At 42.8% G+C, this 17528-nt stretch overlaps 1 protein-coding gene across 1 annotated transcript; it reads right to left on the reverse strand.

The window, feature by feature from the left end:
* Positions 1-11156: 11156 nt before the first annotated feature.
* On the reverse strand, positions 11157-16798 carry LOC140119124 (uncharacterized). The gene is made up of 9 exons (XM_072137809.1): positions 16729-16798; positions 15599-15694; positions 15349-15450; positions 13563-13658; positions 13313-13414; positions 12386-12466; positions 12062-12252; positions 11628-11726; positions 11157-11412 (listed from the first exon to the last, which is right to left on the reverse strand). The coding sequence occupies exons 1-8, from the start codon at positions 16744-16746 to the stop codon at positions 11714-11716; spliced, it is 699 nt and encodes a 232-aa protein (XP_071993910.1). The 5' UTR covers positions 16747-16798; the 3' UTR covers positions 11157-11412; positions 11628-11713.
* Between the last annotated feature and the right edge of the window lie 730 nt (positions 16799-17528).

Consider the following 17528-nt stretch of genomic DNA (forward strand, 5'->3'; position numbering starts at 1 on the left):
CTGGAGTTAACAATCCAGATTCAATGAAGCATGTAACAATAGCGGTGAAATGGTTCTACACACTCAATCAATTACATGGCAATGCCATTCTTCATGCATAGTTTTCTCAACAATTTGCATATTGTTCTAATAAAGAACATCAAACAGTCAAGTGACTGCAGCCTTGAACTCCCACAGATGCTCCTCTTTAGCCGGCACTATCCAAGGTCAAACCAGTGAGCTATTGGGTTCCCTACCAGAAACGTCTGATCTAATAAAATAATTCCGAATTCCAGGAGAGGGACTGTGATGAAGTTTATTAAGTCATTCATGCAGGGAATGAGCTCGGGAAGGCTCATTGCACCGTACAATGAAAGACATTTATTCATTGTTAATGGTCACAAGAGAAAGTTGCCAACAACACAGGGAATATCACAGCGCAGCGGCTTATGCAGGATTTCACATGGTGATTTACTGTGCTGTTATGTAGTACAGGAGGTCAAAAATGTTATTCTTAGCTTTTATTTGGCAAGATTTGTCACAAATGAATATGATGCAGTGTAATAGCTTCAATGTATTTAACCCCTTGATGACAAGCCGATAACTTTTACACTTTGCCCTACAAGGGCACCATATTTGGATTACATAAAACCTAATGAGCATCTTTTATTAGCTTGTCTATGGGTGCATGTAGATAAAAAAAACTCAGGTTGTTTTTTGGGGTTTTAAATATTGTACCATTCTCTGTGTGGGGTAATTAACATCTTGCCTTTATTTTAAATGTGTATAGATTTTTATGTCTAGACATTTTTTCACATTGTGATCTTTTGATTGCTTCTATAATGTATTAATTTATGGAGTTATTACCCACAGGCAGCCCATTCGGAGGTGCCTCTGGCACTCATTGCAAGGAACAATGGGTAAATTGATGTAGAGTGGCACTTTCTATGCCAGTCCTGATCTCCTCCATTCCATCTGCTACCAACTAAAATCTACACCATTTTTGGGCATAAATTGTAATACATATCATGGGCTGTGTTTAAACCCCACATCCTGCACAGCCACTTTCAAAAGGTGGTTTTCAAAAAGTTTCACATCTTATCAATATACAGTAATGGCAGATATTGATGATGAATTCCACCCCTTGTACTCACCATCCATTAACTCTCATCAGTCATGAAGTTATGTTGGGAAGCTAGTTAGCCTTTACCTGTATCATCATCCCCAGTAATCTCTAATTATTCTTTATCTTTGTGCCAAGAAGAAGAGTTAGTGATCACATAACAGCAATCCAATAATAAAACAATCCTTCATAAGAGACACATCACCAGTGTCAACTGCACAGCCACAATTCTGACCACCACTTTAAAAGAAAATTTGTAATGCAGTGGTTGTAGACTCACTGGAGCTTATTTACTAAGGGTCCACAGCCGCACTTACATACTGGTAGGTTGTTTAAATTGTGAGCCCCATGGGGACAGGGACCAGTTTGTCATGCTTTGTGCAGCGATGTGTAATCTGTGTGCCCTATATTAATAAAGAATTATTATTATTATTGCAGGGCTGTGACAGGTATTTTACGGGGGATTGTGTCGCATGCGAACGGATTGTGGCGCAGCTGCGCCGCCTTTCATGCAACAGAAATCGGGGGCCATGCCGTCGGATGATCCAACTCATTCGGACTGAGCGTGGGATTTAACATAAAAATTTTGTTGCAAGATCAAGCACTTACATGCACCAGGAAGAAGAAGGTGAACTCTGTCGGGCCTGAGCGGGAAAGCGATACATGCAAGATATTGGGCGCTTTATCTTAGTGAATCGCGGCACAATGCACTTTAGGTGAACTCCTCCAGACAGGTAAGTAAATGTGTCCTTTGGGCTACTCCCAAGAGCATAATTTACAGGATCTCATCAATTTTCCCCATTTAACCCCTATACAGAGATCTGGACTTCATAGCAGTTTTGTATAGGTGACAGCTGATTCAGATACAAAGTTAATAAACAATCTAATGTTGGTGACTGATTTGAAGAAAAAGATTTTTTCAAATCATTGCTGCTAAAAGTGGCTCTACGTGATATTAATCTATGGGAGGAGATTTATTGGTGCTTCTACACAAGTTTTTGGGTGTAGAAGCACTGAAATTATTGCAAAATATTGTGCACTGCAAAAAATTCCGATTAATTATGCAACTATGCCACCTTTACGCCATGTGGGAGTGGAGGAGGCGCAAAGCGGTGCAGCCGCCAGTGGAGTATGCCGGCCCAGGGTGGTTCTGCCAAACACTTACTGCTGAATGCAAGTCACTCCTTTTGTCTGCCAAAAAAGAACCAGAGCGGCAATAAACTTCAATATATAAAAATATGTAATATTCTTTATTGAAAGTACATAAATATAACATATATAACCCTCAAATGGGAAAAAAAATTTGTACATACAGTATATAGGGGACACAAGTAGCCCCAGATGGAAAAAGGGCAGCACAGGAGACCAGTGGCTACCCCTGTTAGTCCAGAGTCCAAATAGTATAGTAAAAAATAGACATAATATGGTCAAAGTATTAGACTCAAATACATTGGGCAAAAAGTGGCAGTAGTGCAGTACAAAATATGTAAACCATACGCAACACTGGAGGTACCGTCCAGTGTTAGTAATAAATGTGTCAAAATACTATTGCACACTCACCCGAAAACATAATGGACAGACACTGGGCAGTTCAGGGGAAAGCCAAAGGATACATCCCAATGCGCGTTTCGCACGAATGTTCCTTTTGTCTGCAGGTGTGGCAGGGCCGGAAGATACATCTTGAGGTCTAAGCCTCAATATTTATCCGCTGCAGCGGGGGGGTTTTATCATGCGCAGGCATATGAAAGTATCTTACATGGCTTTTTCATACATGGCTTTTTCAATGTGGCTTAATTGTGTTAAATGTATATATATATATATATATATATATATATATATATATATATATATATATATTTATATATATACATATATATATATATGTATATATATATATATGTATATATATATATATATATATATATATATATATATATATACATACACACATATATTTTATATTCACTATATATTTGTACAGCAAAACCAAGAAAATAAGACATAACTACTTCTGAATGGGAAAAGAGAGTTGTCTGATGTGTATTGATCAAAGAGGATTTACAAATTCTCAAGAAAAGTTGATATCTGAAAATATAACCCCTTCCATTATTCATGCGCAGCAGGAGAATGTGACATATCACGTAAGCGGCTCTTCAGGGACTGAGCAGGAGATATTAGCAATGTAGAGCTTGTAATACAGGATCTATACGACCTTCAAAAGAAACTCCATCTACTTTAGAGCAGCAGTACATATGAGCAAGTACATGCATTCACAACTACTACATTTTCTTTTTAAATTCTCACTGCTACAGCCAAGAGTTACACTATAAATTGGCATTAGCTATTTCGAAGTAATTATGTTTGCCTTTCAGCTGAATTCTGTTCTGCACCAATTAAATGCCGTATTGTAATTTGTATATCTTATGCCTTGGAATTTCCATTTCTTAAAAGAATGCAGTAGCAAAGAAGAATCTTATCCAGGAAATTGCCTGCAGCTTGGTGCTACGTGCAATGTGACAGAGTGGAGTTAAACTTTGGGCTCCATAGCAGGAGAGGAACAAGTAGCAATGGGTACTGAAAACCAGTACCCACCGCACACTGGTACTCTTGTGTTATCCTTGCCACTCTGCTGTAGGTCCTGATGGCGGCACATAGAACCTGCATCAGGAGCCAGGGCAGAGTGACAGAGGATGACCATGGAGCAGCTAGTTTAGTGTCCCAAATCGCCCTGATTGTTTCTCTTTAAGCTGGCATGGGACGGTTAGAGGTGATATGTATGGGGCGCAGTTTGTTCACTATGCATTCTGTGCAACAAAATGTGTTCAGTGGCACAAAATTAATTTAGTGATCACAGAACTCATACTATGGACACAGAATTCAATGTTGTCATCACAAAATCTATTTTGTGCTTACAAAAGTAATATTTATCGACCCAAGTTGCCTTTTGTCAGTACAAAAATCATTTTTGTGTACACAAAATCAATTAGACTTTCACAGATTGCACAAAAATAATTTTGTGATGCAGTTTATTTTGTGTGGACAGAATGTATTTTGTGTCACAAAATATATTTATTTGACTACAAAATGTAATTTTATGTCACAAAATACGATTTTGTGTCACATACAATATTATTTTGTCATACAAAATTTATTTTGTCAGACGAGATTTCCAAAATGCTTGTGTCACATAGAATTAATTTTGTCTCACAAAATGTATTCTGTCACACAAAATTCACAAAATGCATTCTGTTACACAGAATAAATTCAGCCTCACAAAATGCATTCTGTCACACAAAATTCACAAAATGCATTCTGTCACACAGAATTTATTCTGTCTCACAAAATGCATTTTGTCATACAAAATTCACAGAATGCTTTGTGTCACACAGAATTCATTTTGCCTCATATCATTAAAAAAATGCATTCTGTCACTGAATTTTTTGTTGCATAAAAAAAGTTAGTAAATACAAAATTACAAGATAAATGCAGTAATTAATCCCTTGCTAATATGGCGCTGGCTCCTGTGATTAGCGCTCAGCACCGTACTCGTATGGCGTGGCCGCACCAGGGCTATCCCGTGTCACCATGTCACCCAACCAATCGGAACGGTCCCACCCGCCGATCGCTGCAATTGCCCAGTCAATCCTGACTGGTCAATTGCAGCGTTTTTGGGCTAAAAAACGTGTTTTTACTCCTTCCTCTTTCTCCAGCAGCACCTGTAGCGCCTTTTTGCACGTTGCACATAGGTTTTTGTTTTGGTACCTGGTATTATTTTTTTCCAGAGCGCCGTAGGTGTACCCATAGTAGGGTGCACTTATCTATTTTTTTTGTTTGCCATCTGTGCCAATTGTCTGTGTACGTTCTCTAGTTTTTTTTCTGGTGCACATTCTTATTTATTTGTGTGCAGTGCCTCAGAAGACTTACACCGTGTTGGAGACATACAACATGCTGGCCTCTGACACCGAGTCAGCTAGTGGGGATGATGTCCCCTTTTACCTATCATCATCCTCCTGCTCATCTTCCAGTGACCTGGAAGGACCCCGATAAGGTGCCGTAGGGTTCCTGTGCCTGGGACTTCTGCGAGGTGTCTGGGGCTTCCACTGACCCCACATGGGTAGCCCCAGATAAGGAGGATCCACACTGACAACTAGAAGTAAGAGGATCCACGCTGACAATTAGAAGTGAGAGGATCCATACTGACAACTAGGAGTGAGAGGATCCAACCTGACAACTAGGAGTGAGAGGATCAACACTGACAACTAGGAGTAAGAGGATCCACACTGACAACTAGAAGTGAGAGGATCCACACTAACAACTAGGAGTGAGAGGATCCACACTGACAACTAGGAGTGAGAGGATTCACACTGACAACTAGGAGTGAGAGGATCCACACTGACAACTAGGAGTGAGAGGATCCACACTGACAACTAGGAGTGAGAGGATCCACACTGACAACTAGGAATGAGAGGATTTACAGTGACAACTAGGAGTAAGAGGATCCACGCTGACAACTAGAAGTGAGAGGATCCACACTGACAACTAGGAGTGAGAGGATCCACACTGACAACTAGAAGTGAGAGGATCCACACTGACAACTAGGAGTGAGAGGATCCACACTGACAACTAGGAGTGAGAGGATCCACACTGACAACTAGGAGTGAGAGGATCCACGCTGACAACTAGGAGTGAGAGGATCCACGCTGACAACTAGAAGTGAGAGGATCCACACTGACAACTAGGAGTGAGAGGATCCACACTGACAACTAGGAGTGAGAGGATCCACACTGACAACTAGGAGTAAGAGGATCCACACTGACAACTAGGAGTGAGAGGATCCACACCGACAACTAGGAGTGAGAGGATCCACACTGACAACTAGGAGTGAGAGGATCCGCGCTGACAACTAGAAGTGAGAGGATCCAACCTGACAACTAGGAGTGAGAGGATCCAACCTGACAACTAGGAGTGAGAGGATCCACACTAACAACTAGGAGTAAGAAGATCCACACTGACAACTAGAAGTGAGAGGATCCACAGTGACAACTAGGAGTGAGAGGATCCACACTGACAACTAGGAGTGAGAGGATCCACACTGACAACTAGGAGTGAGAGGATCCACACCTACACCTAGGAGTGAGAGAATCCATACTGACAACTAGGAATGAGCGGATTTACACTGACAACTAGGAGTGAGAGGATCCACAGTGACAACTAGGAGTGAGAGGATCCACACTGACAACTAGAAGTGGGAGGATCCACGCTGACAACTAGGAGTGAGAGGATCCACACTGACAACTAGGAGTGAGAGGATCCGCGCTGACAACTAGAAGTGAGAGGATCCAACCTGACAACTAGGAGTGAGAGGATCCAACCTGACAACTAGGAGTGAGAGGATCCACACTCACAACTAGGAGTAAGAAGATCCACACTGACAACTAGAAGTGAGAGAATCCACACTGACAACTAGGAGTGAGAGGATCCACACTGACAACTAGGAGTCAGAGGATCCACACCTACACCTAGGAGTGAGAGGATCCATACTGACAACTAGGAATGAGAGGATTTACACTGACAACTAGGAGTGAGAGGATCCACAGTGACAACTAGGAGTGAGAGGATCCACACTGACAACTAGAAGTGGGAGGATCCACGCTGACAACTAGGAGTGAGAGGATCCACACTGACAACTAGGAGTGAGAGGATCCACACTGACAACTAGGAGTGAGAGGATCCACACTGACAACTAGAAGTGAGAGGATCCACAGTGACAACTAGGAGTGAGAGGATCCACACTGACAACTAGTAGTGAGAGGATCCACACCTACACCTAGGAGTGAGAAAATCCATACTGACAACTAGGAATGAGAGGATTTACACTGACAACTAGGAGTGAGAGGATCCACACTGAAAACTAGGAGTGAGAGGATCCACACTGACAACTAGGAGTGAGAGGATCCACGCTGACAACTAGGAGTGAGAGGATCCACGCTGACAACTAGGAGTGAGAGGATCCACGCTGACAACTAGGAGTGAGAGGATCCACACCTCCTCCTCTCCCTGCACTCCACCTTCTCCTCTCCCTGCCCCACACCTCCTCATCTCCCTGCACCCCACCTCCTCCTCTCCTTGCCCCCCACCTCCTCCTCTCCCTGCTCTCCTCCTCCTCTGCTCCCTGCTTCCCACCTCCTCCTCTCCCTGCTCCCCACCTCCACCTCTCCCTGCTCCCCACCTCCTCCTCTCCCTGCCCCCCACCTCCTCCTCTCCCTGCACCCACCTTCTCTTCTCCCTGCCCCCCACCTCCTCCTCTCCCTGCCCCCCACCTCCTCCTCTCCCTGCGCCCCACCTTCTCCTCCCCCTGCTCCCCACCTCCTCCTCTCCCTGCTCCCCACCTTCTCCTCTCCCTGCTCCCCACCTTCTCCTCTCCCTGCTCCCCACCTCCTCCTCTCCCTGCTACCCACCTCCTCCTCTCCCTGCACCCCACATTCTCCTCTTCCTGCTCCCCACCGTCTCCTCTCCCTGCTCCCCACCTTCTCCTCTCCCTGCTCCCCACCTCCTCCTTTCCCTGCTCCCCATCTTCTCCTCTACCTGCACCCAACCTCCTCCTCCCCCTGCTCCCCACCGCCTCCTCTCCCTGCTCCCCACCTTCTCCTCTCCCTGCACCCCACCTCCTCCTCTCCCTGCGCCCCACCTCCTCCTCTCCCTGCGCCCCACCTCCTCCTCTCCCTGCTCCCCACCTTCTGCTCTCCCTGCCCCCCACCTCCTTCTCTCCATGCACCCCACCTCCTCCGCTCCCTGCACCCCACCTCCTCCTCTCCCTGCACCCCATCTCCTCCTCTCCCTGCGCCCCACCTCCTCCTCTCCATGCTCCCCACCTCCTCCTCTCCCTGCACCCCACCTCCTCCTCTCCCTGCACCCCACCTCCTCCTCTCCCTGCACCCCACCTCTTCCTCTCCCTGCTCCGCACATTCTGCTCTCCCTGCCCCCCACCTCCTCCTCTCCCGGCTCCCCACCTTCTGCTCTCCCTGCTCCCCACCTCGTCCTCTCATGGACCTCCACCTCCTCCTCTCTCTGCACCAGAGGCGTAACTAGGAAAGGCAGGGCCCCATAGCAGACTTCAGAATGGGGCCCCCAAGATATAAGCCTTTACGTAATATGGTGCTGCATAACCTTAAAGAGAACCTAACACCACGAATCTACCTATAAAGGTAGATCGGGTGGTAGGTGGATGTAAGGGACGTGAGGATAGCTCTTTTTAGAGCTAATCCTCACGTCCCGCTAACTTTTGGTACACTTTATTGAGCTAATATGTAAATTTCGTTATGTGGCTACTGGGGCGTGGAGTAGCCGAGCACGAGGCTACACAGCGCGGCTACTCCACGCCCCAGTAGCCACATTACTCCTGCTACCCTGTTGCGTGCGGCTGCGCAGTAGCTCCGGCCTCGGAGCTGGGACTGCTCAGCCGCCGGCCTGCGTTCTGTGCATGCGCAGTACGCCATCTTAACGGACAAGGGCGCTAAGCTACGAAATTTACATATTAGCTCAATAAAGTGTACCAAAAGTTAGCGGGGACGTGAGGATTAGCTCTAAAAAGAGCTATCCTCACGTCCCTTACATCCACCTACCACCCGATCTACCTTTATAGGTAGATTCGTGGTGGTAGGTTCCCTTTAAAGGGAACCTATCAGCAGGGTTTCAGTTATCAGGTTAATGGCTGCTGCAGGTCCCGTTATACACTAAACAAATACTATATCAAGTGTATAGAAGTGTCCCTAGAAGAAGTGTTCTGTAGGTAAAGGGCGGTGACACCGAAAACTGAAGGGATTTTTTAAATTCACTTTGCATTTGTTATTCTCCTCTACTTCCTTCTCTATTACATACATTATAGATGTGTTGATCATTAGCATCATATTAACCTCTTATTAGCATCACAAGCAGCCGGTGCCTGACCCTGATTATGGGTGCGTGGCTGTGCTCCCATATCCTCTACTAACATATACAGACCACAGATTTCCCATGCTGTATAGTACAGCAAAAGTAACATAAACGCCTTATCCTCCCAGATGTACAGCAACACTCCATTCCTATATAAAGTATGTAGTATAAGTATAGTAAAGTAGCGGTGTAGCAAGTGGTAATAGACTAGTAGATGTTGCTGTTTATTAGAGAGTAGTATTGTAGTAGATTAGTGAATAGTGAGTAGTGATCTGGTCATGGACAAGTGAACTGAAGTGTTGTAGACTAGTGAGTTCTAGTTTTGTATTAGTTCCGTGAGTAGTAGTTGTGTTGAAGACTGATTAGTGATGATACTTAAGAAGACTAGTCAGCAGGAGCTAAACTGGAAAGGCAGAGCTCTACAACTAATGTAATGTATTGTAGTAGATTAGTGAGTAGCATTGGTGTAGTAGATGAGTGACTAGTAGTATTGTAGTAGATTGGTAAGTAGTAGTTCTATATTAATGAATAGTAGTGTTGTAGTAGAATAGTAAGAATAGTGAGTAGTAGTTTTGTATTAGATTATTGGGTAGTAGTATTGTAGATTATTAGAGAGTAGTGTTCCCTGAGTTATCGCTCTAATACAGATGTCAAAATTTGCATTTAATGAGGGGAGGCTGCAGCTGGTAGTATTTATGATATATGAGTATTGTATTATGTGTATATGTCTGTGTAGCTTACATGTGTAGTATTGTAGTATTAATGAGGGGAGGCTGCTCCTCGTAGTATTTATGATATATGAGTATGGTATTATGTGCATATGTCTCTGTAGCTTACATGTGTAGTATTGTAGTATTAATGAGGGGAGGCTGCGCCTGGTAGTATTTATGATATATGAGTATGGTATTATGTGCATATGTCTGCAGCTAAAATGTGTAGTAACAAGTGTAATGTACAAGACGGGGGTGACAGAGCGAGTTTAGGTATATGGGGGGCTTGATCCAAAGTTCACATTGGGGCCCACTGAGGTCCTGTTACTCCACTATTGCCCACATACTATGATGAACCTCTAATGCCCTCCATGTGCCTATAATGTTCCTCTCATAAAATAATAGTAGTAACACACCAATCCCTATAGCAGGCGCTATGGACATCAGTGAGGGATAGACCAGTGAGAGGATCTTAGTTTAGTAACTTTTCCTTTGTTACGGCACCATCTTTATTACTCCATGGAATCCCTCATGTCCTATAAGTAATCTACACACACTGCAAATTACTCTCATGTAATGAGATATAAAAACTGATATAACAACATACTATAAATCTGTATACTCTGCGCTCTCCTGACATGTCTCTATGAAGTCTCGGTAATTTACTTCTCCAGTCTGGCCTGGGGCTCAGGATAAGGAGCAGATACCCTGATGAATGTGTGACGGGTCTACAGCCGGAAAGACTGGTTCTGACTTCCATGATACATGTAATACAAAGAGCTCCGGAATATATCTCCATAATGTACTTGTCCCAAAATCCAAGTGTAGAGGAGAAGGTCCATGTTTGTCCAGAAAGTCTTGTAGGATATAGTCACCTCAGTGTATTATAGATTCACACTATAGTTCCAGAATCCATGGCCCAGCACCTCTACATCCGGTTATTCATAAAGATGGAGAGAGACCACAATAACAGAATTGAAATTCTTCTTCATAGTCCAAGATAAATCTAAGAGATGCTGTAGATTAAGGAATCATGCACATGACCATGATCACCCTCACACAGGACAGGTCAATAGGAAATGACTGACCGCACCGTGAATGTGCCCAATCGAAGGCTAAGGGGCCGTGAGTGCCGCAGTTTGTGCGTTCGTGTCCATCAGGCCTAAGGGTTGATAGTGTGATCTTCGTTTATGATATTTCCCTACCACCACAGATACCAATCCCCTGTCTATACACCTTCATGTCAGTATTTATGACTGCCGTCCCATCACTTCTATAGAGCTGCCAAAGACTGTGGCCCAGGCACACTAAGCAGTGGAATATGGATGGGGTATGTGGTGGAACAAGCCCTTTCAGATTTTTTTACAAAATAGAAAGTAAAAACACAAAAAACACTTCATATAGTCGGCACATTTATTGGCAGTGACATATAAATCTAAGGACTCTTTGTGCCAACATCTGGAGATCAGGAAATGGCAAGTGATGCCTATAGCTGGTATCATGGTGCCACCCTATGTGCAAGGTAAAGTAAAATCTGAAGCCTCAAATACAAAGATAAAATAAGCCAATGAGTATCAGTAAGTCATTCAGACTGTGATGAAACCAAATTATCTTCTTCTAAAAAACTTCCATCTCTGACACCAGGGGCGGGAGGACACGTCTATTGGCCTAATGAAAGAACAAAAATATATCACTTCATACATTCCTCATCAAGTGGCTGCTACATGTCTACAAGACTGGGCCCATCCTGGAATGATCCATATCTAAATGTCCGTAGAAGTGATGATACCACATGGACATCGGCCTAGATGGTAATATCTTATGGACATTGTTCACTAGTATAGAAGTGATTCATTATGTGGCAGAGTATAGTCAGGACTTACAGGTTCGGTAGGTTATGGTTCGTCTTGGTCTCAATTCAAGAAGGACTTCTTATCCTTGGGAACGAAGTGCAGAGTAGTCAGGACATTCAAGAATGAAAGCTGCAAAAAAGAAAAATAATTCTGGATTATCTACATTGGAAATTCTGACATTAGGTCATATAATCCAACGCAAAAGACAAAAATCAGTCAGTCTATGTTATAAATATATTTTTTGAGCTCCCATAATGCACTTTTCCAAACTAAGAGGAAAACAGCAGTAGCATCAACTTAGCTCTAGACATGTAATAGTAAAATAGTATGTGATATCGGGACAAGAGAAGTAAATGAAATAATTTGCGAAGTCACTGGACAAGTTCTGAAGACTCCGATCTGCAGAATCTCAGATCTCCTTGATGTTGTCCTTGTCACAATGTACTGATGTGCGTTCCACCTACCTACTTATCTCATCCTCATCGACCTGGGTTGAAGCGTCAACCATATAGAAACGTTTCATGGGTTTCACCTGGATCATGGTGACTTTTGGCCCAGGGCTGAGCTCTTCTTCTGTGACTTGGCATCCAAAGTTCTTTGTGCTTGGTCTGTTGAATGCTGGCGTGAAAGGAGTCACCTTCACTGATTCCCGGCTCTACAGAGGAAACATAAGAGAAAGCTGATGATGATGTGTGTATCACGAGTCCAGTCACTTGTGAATGAGATCCTGAGATACAAGACATGTATCACCAGGGTGAGATACATGTCCTAGAATGAGATCTCCTCACCATGCAGAAGATGCTCCTCAGTCTTTTTCGCCATCTTGATCCAGATGATCTTTTTTTATCCCCAGAGGTTTCTGGTTCATCCTGTTGAGAATTTGGATACACAGAAATTTAGAGTGATAGAAAGCAAATGAATCCTCCATTCAACTATAAACATGGGTCCAGATTTACTATGGGAAAGCACCAAAAATTGTACACACAGCGGACACCACACACTAAATTTGTAAATCATGTACTTGATAACAAGCTCTAGTTTATCTTGCACTTTCTTTCAGAGCGTATTAGTAAATCTGCCCCAATGTCTATAAGTCGTGTGTGGATCATAGAGGAGAAGAGACATTACCGTGATGATGCAGTGCTCGCTAATCTTAATACATATTAATCGTCAAATTCGAATAATTTTCCCTCAATTCATCATGACCTCCAACATCATCATCAATAGCATCAGCAGCAGTTATGGGACATAGTGGGGGTTATTTATCATTAGACCAGCTCCTTGGGACAGTTCTATGTCTATTTTTGGAGCTCCACTGTCCATCGGATTCATTAAAGTGGCTTTGGCCCTTTAATAAATGTTCTTATGGTCTATTTTCTGTCTGGGATTTTTTTTTCAAAAAGTCTCAAAATGCATAAAAAGTCTCAGCACACAGACCAGCAGGGACTGGGGTAAGTTTGAGACTTTTTATGAGACATTTTGCAAAAGTCTCAAGTCATGACTCTGGCTTTGCACGGTGTTGTACTAGCAGTAGTTCTATGTTTAGGCGAGATTAATGAAGAGGTGTATATAGTCCTGTTAGACTGTTTAGCATGGAAATGTCTCAAAAACCTTCGATTTGACTACTTTGAGACTTTTTGATGTCGAAAATGCCCAGGAAAACCAATGATAAATAGCCCCAAGTGAGTCCATGACTATAGTAATGGTCTCCTTACCGATCTATGAATCCAGCAGGGCTGAGGTGACCCCGGCATCAGGTCTCCTGGTCCATCATGTGTAGCAGCAGCCAAATTATAGAACGCCGTAGAAGGACCTGGCTGTGGGATATAAAAATAGAAACATTACTTTCAGATCAATGACATCTTATTGATAAGATGTCATGGAGGAGGTGAACCCCAGATAACCCCAATATCACATGTTATGTATAATGTGGTGATGGCTGATGACGTCTCTAGAATTATTTACCTCGTCCTTGTATGAATTATTCCATGTGTCTTCAGCATCCGGCTCCAGTTCCCTGCGGGACAGAACTTGGACATGGGTGCGCCCAGTAAGATTATCCTATAGGGGAGAGAGAACAGAATTTCGGGTCAGTGAAATTATTTGTGGTTCCACATGATGGAGACATCTCCAGAAGGAATCATGCAAAGTAACCATAGACCTTCAGGAGCGGAGATGGTGGAGACCACTAGTGGAGTATAGGAGGACATTGGTGGAAAGAGACATTAATATAACCATAAATGAGTAAAGATGTAGTAGACGGCTCTAGAACATCTTCAATATCACATAGTCTATCTCTCAGAGCATTATGGGTAATACCAGGCTGTATACAGCAGTGATAGTGATAACATCACGCTAGAACCTGGGTAAATGGAGAAAGATTCTATTGCTATGGTAACCAGTACACACATCCTCCACTCTCTTCTATTCCGGGAGTTACTCATATATCAGTATATCAGCTTCTGATAGGACAGCCAAAAATATTTCGGCCTATAGTAAAGACATTTGCATAATAGTGTCCAGGTGGTGACCTCATACCTGGCATATACATCCATAAGTCCAAGTTAGCCTGACATATGTCAAACTATGTCCCATTGTTATACATAAGGGAGTTATACATGAGCTGTTTGTAGTAAAGTAGTGTTACCCATATTAACCAATCACAGCCCTGCTTTTATTTTATTAGCTGCTTGATATGAATGAAAGCTGAGGTGTGATTGGCTGCTACAGTTATAATACATGGCTAAATAGATAGATATCACCGGGAGACTCTATGATGGGTAAGATTTCAGCTTCACATTCACCAGCTCTGACAAGGAGAGACAGCGATGAACATGGGAAAAAATGAAGTAAAAAAATGTGCTAAATTTTGATAACTGAATTGTTGATTTGTTACAAAAATTGGCGCCATTTTACTATACAATAAATTCTACTGTTCTTATTTTTTTTTAAGACCCCATCTACTTGTCTAGTTGCTGTTCATATTTGACATGTGGCGAAAGGAGTTGCAGTTTTTGATGCTAATTTGTGACAGATGAGATTTTAGGACTTTTTGGTTCAATTCATAGAAAAACTGAATTAATTAGTGAGATCCTCATATTAAATCTGCCATCAAATTCCATCCTGATAAACCAGGATCAATTACTCATACACATATGTGTTATCCATGGCCTCCTTCCTTTTAAAATCAACCTTTATAATTCAGCTGATGAGCCAGAAGTCTGTAAAGCTGCAGCACAGAGAGTCTCTGGTAACAACCCCAAGAGTTCTATGGGCTCATTGGCATAATTTTAAAAGTTGAATTTAGAAGGAAGGAGGCCATAAATAACAAATATAAGAATATAAGAAGATTACCACAGTCACCGTGCCTGGATCTAAGAAACGTACAGCGGACACCAGATGTATTCATTACATCTAAATTTGTAAATCATGTACTTGATAACACGCTCTAGTTTATCTTGCACTTTCTTTTAGAGAATATTAGTAAATCTGCCCCATTGTCTATAAGTCATGTGTGGATCATAGAGGAGAAGAGACATTAATGTGATGATGCAGTCCAAGTCTAGCGGCTTTTTTTCGGCACTACACTCAGGAGGCGGATCCAGTGGTAGGAAATTCTCCTGTCAATACATATTAATTGTCAAATTCGAATCATTTTCCCTCATCATCACCTCCATCATCATCATCAATAGCATCAGCAGCAGTTATGGGACATGGTGAGTCCATGACTATATAGTAATGGCCTCCTTACCGATCTAACAATCCAGCAGGGCTCAGGTGGCCCCGGCATCATGTCTCCTGGTCCATCATCAGTAGCAGCAGCCAAATTATACAAGGCAGGAGAAGGACCTGGCTGTGGGATATAAAAATAGAAACATTACTTTCAGATCAATGACATCTTATTGATAAGATGTCATGGAGGAGGTGAACCCCAGATAACCCCAATATCACATGTTATGTATAATGTGGTGATGGCTGATGACGTCTCTAGAATTATTTACCCCGTCCTTGTATGATTTAATCCATATGCGTTTAGCCTCTGGCTCCAGTGCCCTGCGGGACAGAACTTGGACACGGGTGCGCCCAGTAAATTTATCCTGTAGGGGAGAGAGAAGAACAGAATTTCGGGTCAGTGACATTATTTGTGGTTCCACATGATGGAGATGTCTCCAGAAGGAACCATGAAAAGTAACCATAGACCTTCAGGAGCGGAGATGGTGGAGACCACTAGTGGAGTATAGGAGGACATTGGTGGAAAGAGACATTGATATAACCAGAAATGAGTAAAGATGTAGTAGACGGCTCTAGAACATCTTCAATATCACATAGTCTATCTCTCAGAGCATTATGGGTAATACCAGGCTGTATACAGCAGTGATAGTGATGACATCACGCTAGAACCTGGGTAAATGGAGAAAGATTCTATTGCTATGGTAACCAGTACACACATCCGCCATCTTTCTTTTGGAGTAATTATACAATTTTTGCAATTTCTTCACATAAAGTTTATAATTTTAAACTGTTATCAGCAAGAGGAGTGTAAGAATGAGTCTGGGGGTGACATATTATAACTAGTGCACAGTAGATACAGGGTTTAGATCTTCCCCTCACCCTCCCAGACACCTCAATGTCACCCTAATGACAGATTTAGGACCTCAGTATAACCAGGAATGGGTGGAGGGGACACCAGGACCTGGATATGATGTCACCATGTTTTATAATATGTGCTCTAGGGACATGGGTCTGGGGGTAAATCTTCTTCCTGCGCCTCTAGACACACATTGCTATCAATAATGTCCCAGATGTAGAACAGATACCAAAAAATGAGAGCAGATATTCCCCAGGATCCGTGTCGGACTGTCCCACCAGAGGATCGGAGGCTCCAACCTTATACTGGATTACAAAGATACAGCAGAAGATAACTAAATTTGGAAGCTGGAAGGGTCTTTTTTTAGTTGAATGTGAAGAGGGTCCTCCAGAATAATGTTATCTGGTGGGCCCAAGGAGCCCCAGTACGACATCCCACAGGATTCCCCTTATCTACATTACAATCTGACCGTCTATTTCCTGATGTCTAAATTTCACCACTAACAATAATCCTGATATCCATCAGTAAATAAAGTCTACTTACAAAAAAACTTTCCATCATTCGTCAGTAAAACAGCAACAAAATCTCTTCACTCTCTGCTTCTCTACTATACAACCCTCAGAGAATTATGGGTACAGAGCGGGAGTTATATAGCAGTGATGACATCACAGCGGGTACGACATCCTGTTTAGGACTCAGTTGAATGGGGAGGATTCTAATTCCATGGCAACCCAGTACAGGGAGCGGCCATCTTGTATAATAAATGATGGAGACATGATAAATGTATATTAAATATGGCAAATTTAACCCTTATGACTCTCTTCTATTCTGGGAGTTACTCATATATCAGTATTTCAACTTCTGATAGGACATCCAAAAATATTTCTGTCTAAACCCAAATACATTTGCATAATAGTGTCCAGGTGGTGACCTAATACCTGCCATATATATCCATAGGTCCAAATTAGCCCAACATATGCCAAAACTATGTCCCATTGTTATACATAAGGGACTTATACATGAGCTGTTTGTAGTAAAGTAGTGTTACCCATATTAACCAATCACAGCCCTGGGAGGGGGGGTATTACCAGTGTCCCTCTGTGCTGTAACTTCACAGACCGTTACCCAGTCTCCTTCCCAGGAGGGAATTGCTGGGGGAGAAGGAGGTGGGGAAGACAGTGTAATAGTCTGTAAAGCTGCAGCACAGAGAGTCTCTGGTAACAACCCCAGGAGTCCTATAGGCTCATTAGCATAATTGTAAATTGTAAGCATACAATTTAAAAGGAAGGAGACCATAGATAACAAATATAAGAAGATTACCACAGTCACGGTGCCTGGATCTA

This window comes from Engystomops pustulosus, chromosome 2 (assembly GCF_040894005.1).
Source record: "Engystomops pustulosus chromosome 2, aEngPut4.maternal, whole genome shotgun sequence".
NCBI classification, from domain to species: domain Eukaryota; kingdom Metazoa; phylum Chordata; class Amphibia; order Anura; family Leptodactylidae; genus Engystomops; species Engystomops pustulosus.